The following is a 22907-nucleotide window of genomic DNA, read 5'->3' on the forward strand; positions in this document are numbered from 1 at the left end:
TTGGTGGTCTAGCGGTGCCACGTACTTGAGTGAGGATTAATGGGGCGCAGTGGCTACAGTTAATGCAGGTGGATAATATCTTGTTACTTTGTTAAAATGTCTCTACAGTGTCACTGTGTATCTTAGAGTGAATGAGACATTCCTGATTCAAATGTAACCTGTAACAACAAGATGAATAGTAGGTTTGAGATCTTAAATATAGTCATGTTGGAGCATGGGAGGACACCGGTGCCTCATTTTGAAAAGGGCTGCCAGTTGTCACTCTATTTTTAAAGTAACAGAGTTTTAATGAGAGTGTCAGAAACACTTGGGCACAATCTTCAAAAGAACAAGCATTATGAAGCAGGGAAGAGCAGAACCTGCTGCAGTTGAGTTTTGTTGTATTGTTCTTTTCTGCAGTATCATAGGAAAATCAGAGTGGCTTTTTTTTTCATTTTATAGCTTTGAATGAGCATTGTTCTGTCCAAGCAGTGTAGGAGAGTAATTGGTATTTTCACTTATTCTTTGGAAATGGAAACCAAGAATGCTGTTTGTTCTGATTAGGTATCTTCATTCCTCTTGCAGAAAATGAGCTGGAGGCAACTATGTAGCTGATTTTGCTATGAAGAAGGTAGTAATCACCTTACAAAGTTGGTAGGCCATTTTTTCCACAGACCAGGACTGATGTTGGCCAGATTCTATATTATCTGGGGGAGTCTTTTGGTTAAGGTGGTGGTTAAATGTTGGCAATGGTTTTGCTTTTTTTAATCCAGAGGGGTAATCCAAGCAAAGTATTGTAAAGCATTTTCTGATTATGTACACAAGACAAAGCAAATGTAAAATTCTCTTGTTTGAAAATCTAGCTCATTATTGCGGATATTTGTCCTCATATACCTAATGTGCATGAAGAAAGCTGAATAAACTTTGATTCCTGTGACACAAAGGTCAGGGTTTTCTTTCATCTTCCAGGAATGTCAGGACAGCGCCGTTCTGTGAACAGTCACAGCTGATTTGCTGCTGAGAAAAGCAAATGAACGTGGTCTTCAGAGCTAATAGAACTTTATTACTCCACTTGTAGTACAGTCAGGAAAGGAAGCACTAAAACACATCATTCTTAGAAAGATGTCAAGGAACATGTGACAAAAAACTGCAGTTGATTTAGGCACATTCAGCTGCATAGTTCCAAAATATTCCATGTGAGTCACTATGTACCAGGCAGTGAATGACTCAAAGGAAAGACTGCTGCTTACCAACTTTCCAGCCCAAAGTTAAATACACTGAAATTCCATAGGTTCAGCCTCACTCAAACTCAGACCAGAACCCAAAGAAACAGCTACAGACCACAATCAGACAGCTGCTATTTATGCAGCTGTCAGTACTGGATGTGCTTACGCATGCATACAGATGCACAGTTTTACATATAAGGCCTCATTTACAGTATAAACGCAACTTGTGTTAGCATGTAGATTATCTGGAAGCCAGTTTTACTCTACGTATGCAGGCCAGTAACAATAAAAGCCTAGTTCAAATTCACTGAAAGCTTTATGCTTTTATTCTTAGCAGAGCTTTATTTCTCATACAATTTCTCAGTTAAGTGGTACTGCCTCAGAAATAGGTCTGCTCCACCTAGCGTGTATATTTACATTGGTGTAGGTGTGATTCTACAGCAGGCAACAAGTTGGAGCAGAAAATAGGACAACTGGGTCTACTGCCTCTTTCTAATGCGAGTGAACTTTGTATTGTGGATATACAATCTTGACAGCAGCTTAGTAGAGAAGTCTGAATTTGGCTACATGCTTGTGAAAGAATATTGTTCAATTTTTAGACATTAAGACAGAATGTTTTACTGCACTTTAACCTTTGTTTGCAAGACCAGCAGAAAACAGCTAATAATTGTGAAATCACTAAAACCTGGAAGTTTAAACACAAAAAGAACACGTGACAAGGGCCTTAGGTCTCAGATTCAGTAGGAGACATTTCCACTAATTCTTTATGTATTTCAAATGAGCCAAAATACTTTCTGAAACACCAACCAAATGGCATGAAAAGCACAAAAGTGACAAGAAACCACAGCCCCGTGGCTTGGCTCAGTATAAGGCAAAGCAATGGGAGAAAACATTTTATTTCCATGATTCTTTAGAAGGACAAGGCCGCAATTCAGTATTCTCTGCATTGAGTTACTTCTCTGATTGCAGAGTGAAGCCAGTGACAGCTTCTTTTGGCTGGGTGACTCCTACTTTCAACGACAGTGAAATACTTGTGAAGCTCACAAACCACTGATGCCTGACTATGATCTCTCAAGAGGATGCCTAGATCAAAAGTGTTATCAGTGGTGATCAGAGGAATGTTATGTGCTCTTTTGAGATCAGTGAAGTACTGTCAACAACGGGATTACAACAATATTCCTGATAGAAAACCTAGACAACTTTCTATTCAGGCTGTCCACGCTGCAACCACACCACACCCAAATGATGTATCCTTTAAAAACATTTAAAGGAAAGTAGCAAGCACAGTAAAGCCAGCTGTTAATATAAAACTGTATATGCAAAGATGCACATTTCATTGGCAGATGTGAAGTCAACAACCCCTCCGAATCTGTCAGCTATTTTATAGATGGATGGTGATGAACAGTCACTGAGCAGTTTCACAATGGTGCACAGGCGCATGAGTGTTGTCTGAGCTCCACAGCTGCTCACTGACGGTTCCTGAGCGGCTCACCTCCCACAGTGCCAATTTTAGCACCTCAGAGACTGTTGTCTTGACTTGAGCCTGAAACTTCTTGCTAATGAGAACGTAGAGGATTGGATTGAGACAACTGTTGATGAAAGCAAGGCCTGTGGAGAGAGGAATGCCATCCTGCAGTAAGGCGTGCAAGTTTTCATCATGGTGAGCAGAGAGCTCCACAATGCTGAATATGTGATACGGTGTCCAACAAAGAAAAAAAGCTACAACTACAGCAATGATGGTCCAGAAGAGCCTGCTAGAAGTCAACACCGTTCTCCTCTTTACTTTAACAATCAGCAATGAGTAGCAAATAACCATGGTCAGTAGAGGAAAGAGGTAACCAAATGCAAGCCTCACCCAAATCAAAATGTGATGTCTCAGCAAAATGAGTTCTCTGTCATGCACATGGAAGTTGTTGTAGCAGATGGTGACATTGTTGAGAGCAGTAGCTGTGTCTCTGAAGTATAAGGCTGGGCCAGCAATAATTGCAGCTGACATCCAAATGACCACACTAAGAATGAGGGTGCTCTTTATAGTCCGGTACTTGTAGGAAAAAACTGGGTGCACGAGGCGGATGTAGCGGTCAAGGCTGATGAATGTCAGGAAGAAAACACTGGCAAACATATTCAGTAGTGCAATGAATGAGTTCGTTTTACAGAGCCACTTCCCAAAAGGCCAGTGGAAGCCCATTGCCACGTATGTGATATAAAGGGGCAGAAAGAGAACAAAAATGAAATCTGCAATGGCCAGATTGAGGAACCAGAGTGTAGAGACAGATTTATCCCACTTGAAGCCCATAAACCAGATGACAATGGCATTGCCTGGGACTCCCAGAAGAAATGCCGCACTGTAAAATGAAAGGGAAATCATATGGGCAATGCTGAGGGTAGACTGGGGTGATTCTTCTTCCTCAGGCAGGTCATAGAAGTAAGAGTAGTTCTCAAAATCTTCAAATGTCATGTTGCACAGCTGCTTTCTAGGGAAGAAAAGAAATGCAACAATCAAAGGGGAACTGCTGTACATAGTAACCTGCAACTCCTTTGAGTTTAGTTTCATATTATCTCTCACTTCCTAGATGTCAGCCTCTATTACAAAGCTTGAGGAGTATTTTGGCTGCAGACATTTCAAGAAAAAATTCAGACAAGCAGTCTGGGAACTGTTTTCCTTGCTTTTATATCTTAAGCGAGCACTGACCACAGCATGACTGGTAGATGATGGTGCATAGTTCAGCTGAAGTGTGATTTGTATTCTTGGGTTTGGTATTTTAGCATGGTAGTGGAAATGCTAAGTCACAGCCTGAACAGTGACTGGGCACCTGGCAGGAAGGCAGGGCCAAAACAGGGGAGCTCAGGTGCATGCAGTGAGATTACCAGATGCAGTGAGATTACCAGACCTCATTTAAGGGTTGGCAGCAGAGGTAAGGGTATTTTGTTGGAGATCCCTGCTTACGTGACACCTTCTGAAGGTAAGCAACTTCTTTTCTTTATTTCTGTGCCCACAGCTGTTCAAATTTGAGAAAACTCTCACTTGCCACAGCCTAGGACCTTGTTGCTCTGCTGTCGTTGCTGTACTTTGTATTGCATTACAACTGCTCTGATCCTATTTGAAGTAACAGACTGTATCTGTATCAAAAATCGAAGTAGTGCTGGGCATCTACAAAGGCAAGGGGGTGCCAGGAAGCCTTCTTTTATAGTGGGGAGAAAAAAAAAAAAAAGTGCATCCTCACACATTTCAAGTTATAGTTAACAAAATATAGGCAGTAATTTTGCCAGCAAGTGAAGGTTCATGGCTTTATTCCTATCTATTGCACACACTCATCCTCATATCAAGGAATGCTGACTCTCAGATGCAATCAGTGTTAGATTCCCTGGAATACAGCCCGGACAAAATGCAGCAAAAGATGTAGAGAAGGAAATATAAGGAAAATATTTCAGTGGCAATGCATACAACTGGCATATTCTTCCATTAGTGGTCTGAGAAACGGAGGGAAGAAAACCAAGTTTCCAGGAGAGTAATAGGCACTGTAAGTGCTACAGCTGGAAATGCATTATGTTAGGTTTGTGTTTTTGTTTACTTGTTTGTTTAGCTTGTCTTTAAAAAAAGTCTCCATTTTCTTCACTTACAAAAGCTTCTGGAACTTGCAAATACAATGTAATTTTTCAAATAGGAATTTTCCTCTAAAGCTTAAGAGGAAGAGCGTAGGAGGGACAGGAGGAGTAAAAGGGAACACATGAACCAATAGAAAGATCCAGAAGAAAGAAGAAATGCACAGGAAAACATTAAATGATAGTTAAGCAGGAAAAAGCATTTAGAGGTTCTGTGTTCATTCCAAAGCACAGAGAAAGAATAGCATAGATAACCACAGTCTGACAAAAGTATCTTCTATACTCAAAAGAAATATTCTGCTAATTTCTGTTGTCCTTTAAAGCAATGCTTTTTGGCTGCACTAAGAGCAGGATGTGACCAGCCCATTGGCTGTACCACACATGAGCTCAATGGTACATTTTTGAGTGCTAGCTCTGTTCAGAAACTGAGATTCAGCCTGCACTTTTGGAACCCAGCTATGCATTCCTGCAATTCCATTATTTTGGTATGCTAAAAGACAACAGAAGCAGCATGTCAGGAGAAAACTGCCTGCAGAAGCACATCTGCAGGCCTGTATTTATATACGTAACTTTCCTTGCGTAAGTGAAGCTATGTATGTGCACACATTGTCAGGATTTGAGTTTTCATTTATAGATGGATGAGACAAGGCTAGAACAAGAAAGCTGTGTAACTTCATATCTCTTGTTTCTGTTTGGGTTTTTTTTGGTTGTTTTTTTTTTTATGCTTTTTTTCTTTAAAAAAAAAAAAAGAAGAAGAAAAATAGTAATAAAAGTCACTAGAGTCTCATCCATCAAGAGGCTAAGATAGCATTTGCCCCTTGCAATTTGCATCAAGCTAAAGGAATGTTATTTGCTTCGCTCTCCTGATAAAATGATATGTATTGGGCCGTACTCATGTAATTACATGCCCCGTGGGGGTAGACTCTGCATCAAATACGGGTACCACCCATCTGAGTAATTTTTTCAAACAGCGTAACATCTGCTGAGAAATGGTATAAACAAGAAGCAGTACCACTAACATCTGGAACAACCCTACATTTGGACAGTTTCAGAAAGCACTGAAGTTAACTGGATTTTTAAGTGCCTTTGCCTGTATACAGAATTACACCTTCAAGTTGAATTTATGCAACTAAATAAACCAGTGTGATTTTCCAGTATCTTGATGATTAACATCCTGTATGTTAGTCATTAATCAGGTTTGCTTCTAAGTTTCTCAGTAGCAAGCACAATACAACACTTGGATTCAAGCATTTTCTCCCCTGAAGTGTAACCCCAAAACTACCTTTTCCTAACTGGGTTAAAAACAACAATAACAGATGTTTGCCTACTGCCCAACAACATTCATTTGATATATAGAATTTCACAGATGATGTACAGCAGAGAGAAAGCAGCTAAATATCGAGTACTTACAAGCCTCCACTCAAAGAGCACACGTCTAAAAGGCAATGTACTTTGAGGAAATATTTTTCTTTGACTATCTTTTTCCTTATCTCTAACTCCCAGTCTTCCAGTAAAGTAACTCTTCAGCAGTGGGGTAAGAAAGTGGGAGGAACATTGTTTACCATTGCTCCCAGGGCATAGATGATGAAATTATGCTATATGGCAAGACAAAGCCCAGAAGCTGCTGCATTTAACTTCCATATATACAAAGCACTTTTGTAACAAGCTTCACAGCATTAGGTGCTGCTCTTTGAAAGATAAGCAGTAGGAGATTTTCAGTGGAGCTATCCTGTTTTAAGGCAGTAAGGATGCAGGTATATATTTATATTTTTTTTTATCCTGGGACAGCCATTAACCATCATCCACAACAGATATTTCTTTGTGTTACAAAGCCCCAAACACATGGGTTTATTTATTAATATACTTTAAGAAGCAGAACTATCTTGAAGTCCAAGTTCAGGTCTTTAAACTGAAGAAATTGAAATCTATGCCTTATTTTGTTTCTGATTTCCTGCACAGTCTTTGCTGAATTGTCTAATTTCCAGACTGAGAAGACTTTCATGAACCTGTCTGCAAATAAGTCCAATAGAAAAAAGGCTTTTGGTAGTTTCCATTTGGTTTTTAGGTCTATTGTTAGAAAGGGAGAGGGAGATGATGCAGTTCAGTGTCTCAGACCCTACTGTTCCAGGGATGTGAAAAAGGGCAACAGAGAGGAAAATATTTTTTAATAAACAGGAAAATGTGGTCAGAGACCTGGCAATAGGGCCTGGGAGCAGCTACAGGTTACAGAACAGTGTCGTATTGCATTTGGATGAATACAACCAAGCTTAGACTTCATCCTGTCTTCTTTTTAAACAGTACACAGTCTGTATAAAGTGTATGCTGAGCATCTGTCCTTTGACTGGTGGTCTGTTCCTGTTTGCTGAGGTCACAAGCAGCTCTGAAAACTGAGTTTCCTTGATTCAGTTGATTAATTATGAATATAGTTGTTAAATTTTAAGCAAATAAGTTTCAGAATGTTTGACTAGGAGACTTCATTTCCTGTCCCCTTCTGTAAAATGGAAATCAATTAAGAAATGACTTCATAGGAGTATCACAGGATGACTCTCTGTTAGTGAGAGATCAGATCCTAGGACAGAATGTTCAAAGAAACAAGGATTGTTAATAAACGTATCAAAAACATAAAGCCTAAGAGCTGCTGGGAAGAAATTTTACCGTATGTTGCATGAAATGGCTTTGCATTTCAGGGAGGAAATGCAGAACAAGATCTGAATTGACAGATTGTTTTTTTTGTTTGTTTGTTTGTTTTTGTTTGTTTTTTTTTAATTACAAGTACCTGAATTTTGTATTCTCTGCCACCATGATAGTATTCTAGAAAGGTGAGCCATAGTGACAACTCAGACTAATGACTGAACCTGCTCACAACAGATCAGTTTTTGTCACAGTAAGAAGGGCCTTGCAGTTATGATATGGGACAAGGTCTATGGGCTCTATTCCTGGCTGTGCCGCATGCATCCTCTGACCAAGGGAAGTCATTTGACCTCACCATGCCACAGCCCTGAGGTCAGTGGAAAGGTTTTGGAATGAAATTAGGCTGGGTTTTCAGTCTAAAATAGAAGACAAACAAAACAGTCGCTATTTCCTTCCACCTCACTCAATGTAAGGTCCTCCTAGAGGTTCAAAGTTCTCTGGGCAACCATGCGAGTTACAGTCCAATTTAACTGCACTGGTAATTTATGCCATGTGTTTGGGCTGCAGCCCATGCAGTATCTCCCTCACCTAAAATTTTAGAAGTTGACAGATATGTCCAAAGGAAAAGCTTATTCACTGTCTGTCAGTTAGAAGTTAACAAATATTTGAGTGGCCGCCTCTAGATCTATTTGTTCAGTGTGCTAAACAGTGCTGAGAGCCTTTGGGCTGCTGAATTGATTTCAGAGGTCTCAATGGCTGGCCCTGACTTAATAGGAAATTTATAGTATGTGGAGCTTGTTGTCTCAATAGTTAGTTTCAATGTATAACACAAAAACCCTCCTTTTAATGTTTTAATTAATAATTCTGAGCATAGCATATTCTGCATGTATGATCTTATGGCTACCAGAAAGCCTGCTAGGTTGATTCACTTCAACATTTGTCATTAGCAAGAATTAGATGCTAGAGAACAGCTAGGTTTTCAAAAGGCCACCCAAAGTCTGCTTGTCATTATGTTTTAGCAATTTGTTGGGATACAGAATTCATTTGGGGGGGAGGGAAGACCTTCAGACTTTTGAGGTACCAAACTTTAAATTTATGTAGCTTCAAATAGATAAACTACTGGATGAATTTCATGTTCATCTGTGAAGTTCAAAACACAGAAGGCTGAGCAAGCTTCTTAGAAGAATATATATGTAGTTCTGGAAGGTATTTTACAAAGGCATAAGTAAAGATCCTAAAGTTAATAGACAAAAATGGCATCAGCCAGCTATGTATGTAAGATTACCACTTGCCTCCTTGTGGAAACATTCTTATAGCAAGAAGTGTCTGGTACACCCATATTATAAGACTAAATTGGTATAATTTAATGGTATATGGTACATGGTATATGGTATAATTTAAGCTTAAATCTGACCCTGCAGACAAAGCTTCTAGGAAAGTGGCTGTTTTATCTGGTACACAGATGAGCAGAATCAAGACTTGTTTTCCACAAAAATGCACAATTGTTCAAATGGTCAGTAGACATACAGTAACGAAGTGGCTTTTTATGCTGTTGTGAGGTCAACAACTTGCATGGATCGTGATGGTATGACATGGACTAGAAACATTTTTCAAGATGGAGTACAGATATAGGTTTGCTCTAGAAGATAAATAATCATCATTCTCCATCATGTCTTTCACTGAAACAGTGTTAGAAATGCATATGCAAGGTCCTAGCTAGACATTTTCTAAAACTTATGCCAAAAGAAACTGTCTTTAAGCAAGGCCAAACATGATACTGTTAGTCATAACACACCACTTCATCTGTGGTATTGAAGTCATCTGACCAGATAATAGTCTCGTAACACTTTGTACAGATGAAGCGAGTCTTGCAATGAGATTAACTCATAGAACAAACACAGCTAATACTGGTAAAACAATGATTTCAGGCATGGATTTCTGCTGCCACAGAAACATTAAACAACAAATGGAAAACCCAACTCTGTATCTAAAAAATGCTTCCATAATAGGAAAAATATCTACAGTAACTCTGGTTTGAATAGAATAAATCATTCAGACAACTGCTGCAATTGAGCAGCCTGTTTCTATAAACAGGTAACTCAAAAGTCTCTAGAGCCAGCAACTGCTTTTGGTAAAAACTGGTTTATTTTCATGCAGATCCCATGCACTAAGATTTCCATCTCCAAAGAAAACACAGGAACTTGGATGTCCTTGGAATATGCACTGGGAAGAGGTGATATCTTAACTGTACAATCAGCTTTTGCTCTCATTCTCATTATTTTAGACTCAAGTTTATACTTGAAAGACTAAACAGAAAAAGAAAAAAAGCAACTAAAAACCCATACCATGTTAGTAAAACAATTTCAGGAGGACTAGATATTTATGTATTTCCCTAATGTGGTACAGGGAATACTTCCTAGCAGCCCTCTGAATAGATGACATCTGATTCAGATGCTGAACTAGAAGCTTGGAAATACTAGTTTTACAGGTTTCGTATATTACCTTTGCAAATCACTTTTATGTCATGTGGAAAATCACCAGACATCGCCCAGTATGCTCCAGTAAGAGTTTAAGACACTGAGAAACACCTTACTTAATATTCTTAAAAGGACAATGGTTCTTAACATTTACGGAACATCTCACTTGAACAATATGAGGTTGAGCTCTTTGAAAGATTACCAGAAAGAAGAAATGGGAGTGTTGAAAATTGTATTACATTAATGCTTCAGGGGCTACTTACAGTTTTCTTGTCTCTGTTAACCAGGTAGCTTCTCAAGAGATCAAAACTTGCTGTGCCAGGCTCACACTTGCTGAAAGAGGCAAGCATTTTGTGTTGGGAAAGTATTCAAAGGCCCTAGCCTTTGGAGATCAAAGCCTCACTGCATCTAGGTGCAGTAAGCACATAATGAGACAATTCCTACCTTGTTTACAATCAAAACAGAATAAACTGACACAAGAAATAGGGAAAGGAGCAGAAGTAACTTGCCTAAAGCCAAACAGTAGATTGAAAAGAAGAGATGAAAGTAGAATCCAGACCTTGCCAAAGCAATGAAGAGGCAAACAGATTTTACAGATAAAGGGAAAAGGTGCTGGTTCTTCACACTCGTGTCTTATAATTCTTGAAATATTTCTTCTGAGAAATGTCAGAAAGGGACAGGAGAGAGATATTAGGGAAGAAAGAAACAGGCAGTTTAGAAGAAGACTAATGAAGCTGACAGAGATGGGAATACATTGCTCTCTGTCCTCCTGGAAGTTCTTTCTGTGATCTAATCAAGAATTCTAGAATTGAAATTAAAAGTGCCATTCACTGCCTATTAGATTGTGCATGTTTTCCTGATTGCATGTGGTGACCTGATTGATATTAAAAAAAAAAAAAAAAAAAAAAAAAAAAAGTCCAACAAAGAAAACTGAAGTCAAAAGAAGTAAACAGATAACTAAACATTAGGCTAACCATGGAAAAATTTGTTTGGCTTCCTTTCTTACACATGTATACCCGGGTACTAGATGGCCAATGGTAATAAATATGTTAAAACTGCATCTACAACTCTTAATGATTTTAGGGTTAGAAAAGTGTAAGAATAATGGTAGATACTGGATACCCTATAGGAGCTAAAGTTCCTGGCAAAGTCTGGAGCCTTTTGGAGTGCCTGGATATCCCTGAAGCCAAACCTGGCTTATTTCTATTGGTTTGGTTATTTTGTCATTGGGCTCACCAATGAAAAGAATAAAGAAATGCAATGCAGTAAAGCAGTGGGCAGGTGAAAAAGAGCTGCAGCATGCCAGCGAAAATTGTCTCTAGAAGAGAGTGGTCATAGCCTTATATGTGTTTGGTTTTTTTTAATCTCATGTTTCCAAGCCCATGGCATATGGAGCATGCTGAAAATAAGAGCATAGAAGCAAACGCTTTAAGGACAATTTTTCTTTTTGTGTCAGGAACTTAAAGCACACTGTAAAAGTAGCAAAGAGTGTTGGATAGATGATCCATGCGTGATGATATCTTCCTTTCTAAAACTAAATGTCTCTTGGGAACTGCCCGCCCCAGCCTCAGCAGTTTCTTCTGGTAACGTGCCATGAGAAACTGTTCCTCCAATTCGGTTCTCTTCTGCAAAGCCAGCAACAACGCAGCTTTGCTCTCTTATGAAACTTTTAGCTTCAGACTGAATGAACACAAATCAAGCCATTATTAGAAATAATGAGTGAAAATTAGCCAGACAACCAGTAACTGCAGTGAGAGAGACATCAGAACTGTTGGCACATTCCACATGACAAAATGAATAGAAAAGCCAGTAACAAAAGCATTCAGCAGACTACAGTGTTCTGCAAAACTATCTATTTACTATTTGGAATAGTGGAATTATTCACGTACTCGCACACAAAAATATCTAAGAACAGATCACAGACTGAAAAATTTAAATGTCATGTTATTCAGGAAGAAAATTGTATTCAGTTAGAAAGCAAACGTGTCTTAATTCTTAGTGAGTCTATGCATCTTCTATAAAGCTACAAAAAGACTTCTGGTATTTTGTTTAATTTTGCAAGATAGCATTTAAAAAGGCTAGAGGGGACAATGATGTGGGTATCACTAGAGCTGAACAGGAGGTGAAATTCAGCCTTGCTTATTATATTCTCATATAAGAAGCTTTAAATCTTGTTTCCTAGAAAACTCCATTCCACGTAGTTACTGACAGCTAGATTCGCATCACTCGACCTTACTTCATGATAGCAGAGGAGAAATGCACACACCTTCCAGCTCAGCTCATAAGGATCTCTTTATAATTCTGCATGACTGTAACTGTTCAGAATAATGATGTTCTCATCCTGTTAACAATTACGTATTTGTCAACTGTTAACAGTCAATTTGTTAACTGATGTTGAAATAATATCCTGTTCTACAATCTAGATCAGAACCAATATACTTATTTTTCATATTACTGGAATTTGTGATAGCTGTAGATGTACTATCCCTAAGCCTTAAAGCAAACAAATAAAACTAACACAAGGTATGGAGAGATATTTCAGCTGAGGTCAGCTGGCATTCTTTGGCTGGCTAAAATACTTCTTGAATAGCATATAAACGTATTTGAAAGTTATTGAAAATGAAATTCACACCTATTTTCATCCCTTCTTGCCTCGGGGTTGGTTCAAAATAACCTTTGAAACAAACAAGTATCACATTCTTTATACTAAGAAACTCTTTAAACCGGTATACTACCTTACAGAATTTGCTTGCAAGTGTTATCGTGTTTGTAGATACATGTTATTCTGAAGGAAAGGAGAAAGATTTAAAACTTAATAGAAAGATTGACCTACCTTCTTAAGTTCTTAAGAAGGAAGCACACTGTGAGTAAGGGATGTGCTCTCTGTAGCAGAAGGAAGAATGAAGTGAACTGTAGAGTTCAGAGTGACTTCAGTGTGATTCCAGCTGCTTCACTTGGCTACTGCCTTCTTCTTAATAAAGCTGTAGAATGATATAACACCGTGTTTGTTTTCAGCTGTGAGGAAGTTGTTTCCAACTTCCCTTGGTTTGCTAAACCCAGTTCTGAAATATTGCCCTTCTGTATAATCCCAGCATTTCACCAAAATAAATGTTAGACATGTGAATGAATCATTCTGGCCAGTGTCCAAGCAAGCAACAGATGTGGTTGCTGATGAATGGAAATGGACTTTACAGTTGCAGGCTGCTTTTTGTTATGTAGAGAAGGATTTTAACAGTACTACTTTGTTCTTGACCGCTCTGGTTTATAGAAAATAATGTCGAATGAGCAGAAAGATGCTTAAGAAGCTACACTGAAAGCATTGTTTGTTAACTGTATGGTGAGATACTTTCAATTTATATTTATTACTATTAATCTCCTTTTTGTATGCAAGAGAAAAGTGAACTTCCTAAAGCTTGAGTTACTTATCCTCTTGCCCACCAGTCAGTGCAATTCTGTGGTCGGACATTTGAACTGGGTTTGGGGAGATTTGGCTCGAATCCCAGTTCTGTTGAGAGGCTGCCGAGTGTTTGTGGTCAGGCCTCGTGCTATCCATATACCTTAGCCTCTCAGCCAGTAAAATGGGAATATTGTTCTCCTAGTATCTTCATACCATAGCTTCACCTGACTTTGATGGTACTGCATTCATCATATCATTTTAAGTCAGCTGTAGGTCTGTCAGCCTACTCTTACCAAAAACCAAATCTTCTAGTGGATCTTCTAGTGGAAGGAGTAATCTTAACAGCTGTACTCATCTGTGACTAATGCAAGACACCTAAAATGTTCAATGGTGATTGAATTTAGTCAACTGCAGATCTTCCAGGCATCAACTCTACTGATTCCAGTAAAAGTTATAAAAATAAAAAGTGGGAATTAGTGAGAAGAAAAAATGCTGAAATTTCAGCCCCTGGTTAATAAGACTATTGATTTTAAGCCCTACAGTTATGGCTCAGAACATATAGAATCTATCAGGAGCCGGAAACTCCTTCCATCAAAACAACCAGCTTTATCTTTCTTCCACGTCTGCTCTTCTTGTTCTGCCAATATAATGTAAACTGCTGATAGCTTGTATGAGGAGGAAAATGCTACAAATGAAAGGATGGAGATTATGTTACAGCAGGACATGGAGTCTGGGCCTGGAGAAAATGATGGTGGTAGGACATAATACCTGCAAATATGTGACATACAGACAGATAGCTGGGTTGCCTGAAGAGAGCAGAAATACTTCAGAAGGCCTCATGATTTGGCAGCTCACTTGCATATTTCTTGGTGTTTAAATACTTCTTTCTTCTAGGTAACTGATAGGTGAATCTTAGCTGATAAAAAGCTCTTTTAATAGCAGTTCTTTTGTAAATATTGGGATAGGATGAATACAAGCACCACTTAACTGCAGATCTGTGGAGTATTTTGCTTGTAGTAGTACATGAATCTATCTCTGTAGGTACCCCATCAGATCCAGTTATTGTGAGGCAGTTAATTCCTAGGCTTGCAAAGCACTATTTGAGTAAGAAGAGAGAGAAAATTACTGGGTAGAAACACCCTCATATGATCTACACTAAAAGAAAAACTTCAGCAAGCAAAGTAGAATTAAATACATGTCAATTGCTCTTCACCTTCTTGGTGCAGGGAGTAGTCTGATGAGTGTGATGGTTTCTATTAGTTTGAGATGGTGAACGGTTAGTTGTCTACAGGGGCTGTTTCCTTCACCATAAACTTAAGCTGACTGGGACCACTCTAACATGTATTGAGTTGATAGTTCAGCTCCTTCATCCTTCTAAAGCATGGGAGGATTAAAATTCACACAGCAATTTTCTTCACTCTGCCTGTCATAGTGGAAAACATGAAATCACAGCTGCAAAGGATCCAGAAGAAATTTTGTAGAAACAATTTTTTCATGGAAAAGGAGGGTTATTTTCCCCTCCCTTAGGAAGAGCAAGTCATAGCATTTCAAAGATGTTTTTCTCTGCCAGTATGCTATACCTACTTTTCCTCCTTTTAAATTGAAAAGGACTTCTGCAGTGGTGAACAGTTACCGAATTTGCACAGTATGACCTGCACATGCAGTGTATCTGTGAGCAAAAAAAAAAGTAGAGAATAGGGTTTTACAGGCAAACTTCCATTTTAATCTGAAAAGATTTTGTTTTGTTTGTTTTCTGTTCAGATCTAAATATATATCTTCACTCTTCTGCAGTTTTGATCAGTCCCTGAGGAATGTAAGTTGCTTCCTACAGCGTCCTATGTTTTAATTCCTTCTGAGCTCAGATTAAAAACTGGAATGGTGAGTCCAATGTTTTTGCAACACATTAACCATTGATATAATTTTATCAGTGTGAATACCAGATCTTTTCAGATAACTTTTGAATGCTGTATGCCTGGAAGAAGGTAAATGGAAAAAATTACTCCTTGTTTGCTTCTATATCTTTGCCTTTTCCAATTTGGAAGCTGCTTCTATTTCACTGCGTTGGTTTTGCCTTCTCAACAGGGTAAGTTAATGAACTTCTGGAGTTTTTATTCTACATTTGAGAAAGTGTAGGACTTGCAGAGCAGCGAACTAGTAATTTACATCTGATAAAAATGAATAAGGGAGAAAGTTCTCAGACAAATAACAGACTTGGGGTTGAGCAGCATTTAACAGACTAGGTCCACTGAAAAGCAAATGAGTTCTAAAACGCATCAGAATTTTTCTTTTCTTTAGAAACAAACACACAAAAAAAGCAACCTCTAGAACAAAAACAGTATATGTGGAAGGAAAAATACAGCGAAGCCTTCTGAAAGTGCCTTTACAGTATTAACTGAAGTATGAATTACAAACTGACTAACAAAAACAAACCAGCTGTAATTTACCAGCATGACAAAAACCTGCCTGCTTGTTGTGACAATTACTTCCCTCTCATAGGACCACAGGTTCTTATCAAGCTGTATATTAAAATGAGCAGGTAATCTTAACACCGAAGAACACATCAGACTAAATCCAAAATGTATAAAATCAGCTAAGTTGTATTAAATCATGAACTCGGAAATTCGGTCAAACAAAAGATATTAGTTTTTCCCAGGGTTCATTTAAGCTGAAATTAGCTACTTACTTTCTGAGGATTCACACGTTTAGAGTTCAGTTTGTTTTGTTTTGAATTATTCACTATTCTTTTGTGCTCTTTGTTTGAATCAACACCTCACCGATAAAAATCCACTCTGGAAAGACTGTTTTTAACTACCTGACAATCAGGAAAAGAGTAATTTCCTGCCTTTCCGTGAAACTAATGACTATTCATGCCTATCCTTTCCGTGAAGCTGCAGTGTTTGCTTGTGGCTTAACTGCCCACTATATACCATAGTCAGCAACTACAACAACATTCTGCAAGGGTGTAGACCAAACAGCCCGATGAAGGGAGCTTTGGCTTTTAGCAGATCCACATCTTTTTATGCAGATATTGGAATTCTTTAGACTTTCATGTACAACGTGTTGAAGTTAATCAACATGCAAAAAAAATACACAAACATAGAAATGAATTACTGTACCTGTGTGTGCATATATATGTATCTGCATACAAGTTTGAACAAGATCTTTAAAAGCAGTGCTTTATACAACTCCTAGAAACAAAACTAATACAGATGTATGATGAATCTTGGACACTCATTCAAAAGAAAGTGAAGGAGAAGCAGAGGACAACGTGAGCTATGCTTTTTCAGAATTTTATTTATCTCCATCCATTTGGGGTCCAAGTCACCAGTATGGGTGCCTACGCCTATTCTTCTCTATTCAAAGTTTAAGTTATGGGGGTTAAATCATCCATCTTTTATATACCAGCCCTTTGATTAAGCTCCCAAATCTACAGTTCTACTGTGATTATATCCTGGTGTTGCACATAACATACATAACTCTGTGACCCAGGAGGTCATTTAAGTTTCATTTTCTGCAAACATCCATAATGATTCATAGCTAAATTGTTATAGTCTGTAAAGATGATTAACAACACAGAAAACAAGCAGGATCGTAAGGAGGGCAGGAAGAGTGGCAGTCCCTCACTGCCTGCTTCTAGACTCTTTCTATCATCTACTGCAATAGCTGTGACAGAGCTGCTCTGAAACACAAGTAAACTGTGATTGGTAATTAAATAGAAGTTCTCATCACATGCAGAGTATAGAAAGCAAAGCTGAGGTTTTGATATAAAATGAAGGACAGTTCCCTGAAATATAACAGACAAGGTGCCTGTATAACACAAGGGCTATCAAGCAGGGTTGCTGCTTTGTGGCAGTATTGCTCAGAATTTTACCAAGAGAAATATGTAGGCATGTGTGGAACAGTGAAGCCTGTTACTCTCTACAGTACTGTCTAGCTGTTGACATTCCTTAGGATTTATGAACATGCAAAGGCTTCAAGCTGGACAGTAGCACCTTGTATATAAATGGAGAATGGTTCCTGAACACCAGCGCAAAGCCATTGGCAAACAAAGTCCCAATAGAACTTAATCAGCTGTGGATCTTCGCAGACACAGTGGTCAGTGGTTTCAGCACTATATATTTGTATCTTTAAAGTTGCTTTTTACATTTATCAGTTTGTTTTTCTGCTTGGTGGATGTAAATACTTATTGTGAAAGGTGCCAGGTGCCCTTGACCTTATGGGTATCAAAGTTATTTTCCACAGCAATGAATGTGAGACTTAAGAGACGAAAGGTAAGCTCTCGGTTGCTGTTCTGTATTTGTGCTCTTCTCTGATTGCTGTCAAGGGAGAGAGCAAGATTCTGATTCTAAAGCCTACCCAGCCCTCAGCCTCTCTAAGGAAAAGGGATCTGAGAAACCTGAGCTTGGTACAAAATGGCTGTTACTGGGTTGGATACTGTGCTGTAAGAACACTTCCATGCTGTGCATGACTCTTATCTCTCAAGCTTCCCGAAAGGCATACTGGTTGTGGTGGTGGTGCTGAACCTTCCCACCAGTATTCTGTTCCGCTTTGTTGCAATGTGACAGATGGCAGCAGAGGGCAGACTGACAAAATGGCACCTGACATGGAAGTGCAGATGAAGCAAAGGGGTGCAAATGGGGAAACTGCCACTTCTTCATTTCAAGATGAGAAGCAAAGCAAAGGGGCAATACACTGAGTGTAGGTACCTCGTGTCCAAAGCAGAACTGACTCTGTATTACACATATAGACCATCCACCAATATGTAAGAGACTTCTGGTTTACTGAGGGACCACAAACAAAGACACTAAACTCTGATCCAGAGAACTACACAAACACAGTAATAGCACACAAAATGCCGAACACCGCTCAAACAAAGCTTTTTTGTTCTTCTCCATTTTCTGAATTTTCCATGAAATTGTCTCCGTATTTTCCAACTGGAAGAGAAAGAGGTTTCTTTAAGGCTGATATTGTTGCTTATCAGCTTTGCTAGACTAAAAGCAAGTTTTGTCCCTGGAGAAAAACAGAGCTTCTCTATTGCACACTATTTAACTTCCTGCCTTTTTTTTTCTTTCTTTCTGAATAGGATAAAGAAGCCTCTCTTTAAATGATTCCCAAGGTAAAAACAAGGTACAGCCTGCTTGCCCTTGGATGTAAGAAAATATTTTATGTGGTTTATTGTGGGAACATTTAAAAAATTAAATATAATTTTAGAACAGCCAATGTGAAAGAAAAGAGCATTTATTTAACTGCCTTGGGGATACATTTTGACCCCACCTTAAACTGCCTGCAGAACACCAACCGACTCCACATAATAGCATATATATTTGCAGCTTCCTGACTCCCATAAATGACGCTGCAGACAAGGAAGCTGCTGAGGTGTTTTACACTCAGGGTCATCTTACATTCATCCACATCTATTTAAAACTGGAACTGCTCAATTGAAATTTATATAAATGAACATTTAATTTAGAAATTCAAAGGGGTCAAAGTAGGTAGATAACTTTTGGGAGCCTGAACACCGAATGCTCTTAAAAAAAGAGAATACATCTCCAACAACAAGCTTTGAGAAAATTAGTTCTATTGGAAACACGTTATTCCCTGCCTGAATAATGGGGATAAAGATTTACTTTCATGAATAATCTCAGAGTTCCTATGATGGAAAGGGAGGTGAGATAAAAGGGAATAATTGCCACTTACGATTCCTATTTAAAATATTTCATGGCTCACATTAGCTTCTCATTTAAAACCTGCATTCATTTTGTGGCACACCTACACCATGAAAAAGAAGGCTAGTTTAAAATCTGCCAATCAACACATTCTGCCACGTAGATGAGAATAAAGCTGTTCTAAGTGTGTTTCTCTCCTGCTATCTGTTTGTGGGTAATACTAGAACCTACTGTTCTTTCCATTTCCTTCATAGGTGGAGGCTCTCAGTTCATAGAGCTCCCTTCAGCACTGACAAATGGAGTCATTTTACTTCTTTCTACTGCATTTGCTAGCACATCCATTTCAAAAACTATTGTATAATTCAGAGTGATTTGGTAACCAACACCTACACTTGAAAATGTTGACAGTTCTCAAGGGCTGATCTGACTGTATCAAACAGGCAAGTTTAAATGGTGCTATTTTTGAAACATAAAACAATTGGGAAATGGAATTACAGAATGTTAAAGGACTCTAATTTCTGAAGCTAAAAATAAATCTATGCACAAGCTGAAGGTGAAAGAATATCCTGCAATTCATGACCGGTCACAACAAGCAACCCCCAGCCTATTTCCTGACCTAGTCCTGTTCTTTGTGTCACGTTTTTGAAAACACAGAGACTGTTATTTCAGAGAGATGAACTCACTGAACAGTTATTAGCAGAGAGTAGAAATAACTGTGAATGTAACACCAAACTACTTAGCATTATATGATGAAAGATGCATTCTCTGGAAGCAAACACTATTCTGAGTTTCAAACGGGAAAAGGATCCAGAGGCATTTCCCCTTCAATTTGAAAACTCAAGCAAGTTTTATTTTGCTCCACAAGAGGGCTGTGTGGACACCAAGACAACATTTTCCCTATGCTGCCTTCAGTAGCATGGTCGGCTTGGCCCAGTAGGAAAGTATTTCATGCAGTGCTAGATCAACGCATACAAACCACTCAACTGCAGCTTTAATTTCTTAGTAGAAAGTCTGATCATAATTTCTATTTTAGGATGAAGTGCCTCAGAAACATGTTCCTTTAAGAGAATTCCACACTTCTTCATAATTAAAGCTTTTAATCTAATATCATGGAACACTCATTCCCCTACAGAGCTGAAGAGATCCACCTTTCTCCGGTTCACTCAGAACTGAAGTGCTCTAAAATCTACACACTTGCTTTGGACTGTTTTGAATTTTGCTGTCCTTGTAGTCCAGGCTACAACAGTTTTGTTCTCCACCTCTGCAGCCATTTGGCTACAGTACTCTCTGCACACCCCAAAGCCTGGCCCTCAATGGATGTCATTCATTCAATTTTACCAAAACAGCAATTCAGTGATAATAAAGGCTTTTAAAATTTAAATGGAAAGCACATATGCAACAAACTGAGATTCTGAGCAGCTTTCCTCCCAGATAGTTTCATCAACCGTGATTTTCATTTGTTACTCTCTGTTGCTGCATATGGAATGTATACCTTTAAACAATGCAACTCTGCCAACATGAAATAATTTGGCCATGAGCCTGAGCTTTCATGCATGTAAAGTATTCTCTGAAGACATACTACATCTGCAAGACTTTATGACTGCTTGTCACATATCTCCATTGCTACCCACAGGATGCACCCTAGAACTAGGTTTTCACTAGTCCATCACTGACACCAAGAATCATTTCCATGTTACTGAAGCGACTGATTCTCTCCTCGCATGTTTGTATTGCAATCCCATACCTTCTGACCAGTCTGTCTCACTCAGTTGTGTCCAACAAAATAAATGTAGCTACAATTATACTGATCCGTGGATCTTGTCAGCCTTGAGAAGCACAACCCCTATACTATACACACCTAAATGCAGTATCTCCCCTTCTCATTTCATCAGTTAAGAGTTTTGCCAAGTTCTGCATTAAATCAAGACAACAAAACCTCACCAGGCCACTTAAGTTCTGCATAAGCTACTTATCTGTTGGCAATTAATACATATCCGTAACTAAGCAAAAGGATCCAATGAATCCAACAGCAATTTGAGTAATTTCCCTCCTAAAGTGAAGCCTTCTCCTGCTGTTCTGCACAATTCTTCTGTGAGACTTTCTGTGCTCAATTACTCGTTCGGTGTGGGAGGACGTTTCTAAAGCCACAGTTTCATAATCCCACAACAGCAGCACCTTTGTACAGCAACCTCACTTTAAATTTTCCAGTCATTTCCCCCTGCTGCACAAGTCATGGCTGGTATCTGCACCTGTCTTCGCATGTCAGTGCTGGTCACCTTTGCTTCTGCTTCAGCTGTTTAAAACACGCTGCTTGCAGCAATCACAACACGAGGGAAACACGCAATCTCTGCTTTCCCACAGGAAATTAGATCCAAAGCGCTAAAAGCCTACGATTGAAAGCTATAGGACACTCGAACTATCCCATATTCTTAACCTCACTTGTGAGAAAACTGAAAGCTTTTTTTATTTCCACGGAAGGCGCGCAGACCCAGCACCACACCGAAGCCCCAGCCAACGCCTCCACCGCATTCAGAAGCCCCGGCAACCACCGCCCGAAGGGAGGAGCGCAGCGCCCCGCCGCCCCACCCACAGCACCGCCCCGGAGCAGGAAGCCGGGATGGCGTCCCATGACCCCGGCGTGGCACGGAAGGACTTACTGGAAATGGACGGAGGTGAGGCGGTGCTGGGGACCGAGTCGGGTGGCGCGTGTAGCGGCGGGAAGGCGCGCTGCGGGGCAGGCGGCAGGCGGCGGGAGGGGCCTTCGAGGCGAACGAGCGAGGCAGCGTGCGCGGGGAGGGGCGGGGTCCGCGCGCTGCCCGGCGGACCTGCGCGGGAGCGCGCGTGCTCACGGGCATGGCGGCGGCAGCGGCTTCTCAGCCGCCGCCTCGCCCCGCAGCCGGGCATCGCGGCGGGCAGGGCTCGGCCGTGCCTGGCGGAGCCTTCGGGGCACCGCGGCCCTGCCACGGCTCTCAGAGCTGCCCGCGGCTCCGCCCCGAGGGCCGTCGTTTCTGCTCTCTTCTCACTGACCTGTTGCAGTACTCGAGTGGCGTTAGAGTTTCTTCGGTGCTTTTGTTTTTCGTTTGTCCCAGCGGTAGCGTGTCTAAACTGATGCTAACGCAGATGCGATTTACTTTTTAATCCAGCAGCTTAAGATATTTACAGTCAGAAGCATCCTAACAAAGCTGGAACTGTTCCTGCAAAACCCCAAATCTGAGAAATCCTGCGTGGATTTTCAGAGCTGATAAAGTGAGGGCGCAGCTGGGCACGCCTGATTTTGGGAGCTGCTGCTGCACTGTGCTTTGTGCCTGATCCACGTATAACTTCGGATCAGCTTTTTGCTTCATCCTGTACATCTTCTCACAGAACTCTGAGCTGAGGCTGCGTGTTCGCAGCGTGTTTCTCCTCTCCTGTCAGCTGCTGAAGTATCCCTACATGTTCTCCTCAGGCATCCTTCTCTGTTAGTGGCTGCACGTGCACGTACAGGCCTTACCTTGTGTGGCCCTCCTCTGTGAGGAAATCTGGTCCATTCAATCTTCTGAACAGTGGAAACTGGCTGAGGAGATGTGCAGACTGGAGTTTCTCCATTCTTTTAATAGTCAGCACAGCCACTGAAATCACCCCCTGACATAAAAAAGAACAAACAAAAAAGTGATGAACCACTGCAGTAGTTACCCACCCACATACTCCAGTTACTGCTGTCTGGCATTTCTGAGTTGGAATGAGACCCTTTAAGTTACGGTGCTGTCATCCAGCTCTGGGGCAGGATAACTGTGGTGCCCCTGAATACTCTGCACGACGGTCCCACTTTCCTGTTTTTAAGTCCCGAGTCTGCATAAATTAAGGAAAATGGTTTTTTCTGAGTACATTCATGAATAAAACTCGGTTTGGTTAATATAGAGGTTTGGTTGTTTTTCTTCTATTATTGTAG

General features: G+C 40.0%; 1 protein-coding gene across 8 annotated transcripts in view; it reads right to left on the minus strand.

Annotated features, from left to right (window-relative positions):
- Positions 1-1027: 1027 nt before the first annotated feature.
- The window catches only part of CMKLR2 (chemerin chemokine-like receptor 2), a 42509-nt gene continuing 20629 nt past the window's right edge, over positions 1028-22907 (minus strand). The window contains exons 1-4 of one of the 8 annotated variants that reach the window (XM_072342018.1): positions 22470-22597; positions 14101-14409; positions 12750-12897; positions 1028-3679 (exon numbers count right to left, since the gene is read on the minus strand). In XM_072342018.1, the coding sequence (XP_072198119.1) occupies positions 2611-3663 (1053 nt within the window). In that variant the 5' untranslated portion in view covers positions 3664-3679; positions 12750-12897; positions 14101-14409; positions 22470-22597 and the 3' untranslated portion in view covers positions 1028-2610. Of the gene's footprint in view, positions 3680-6218; positions 6234-12749; positions 12898-14081; positions 14410-14526; positions 14606-21636; positions 21774-22469; positions 22816-22907 lie in introns of those variants that run through there. The other 7 variants (XM_072342019.1, XM_072342023.1, XM_072342021.1 and 4 more) reach the window with 7 other exon arrangements.

The sequence above is a fragment of the Excalfactoria chinensis genome, chromosome 7 (assembly GCF_039878825.1).
Source record: "Excalfactoria chinensis isolate bCotChi1 chromosome 7, bCotChi1.hap2, whole genome shotgun sequence".
Lineage (NCBI taxonomy): Eukaryota > Metazoa > Chordata > Aves > Galliformes > Phasianidae > Excalfactoria > Excalfactoria chinensis.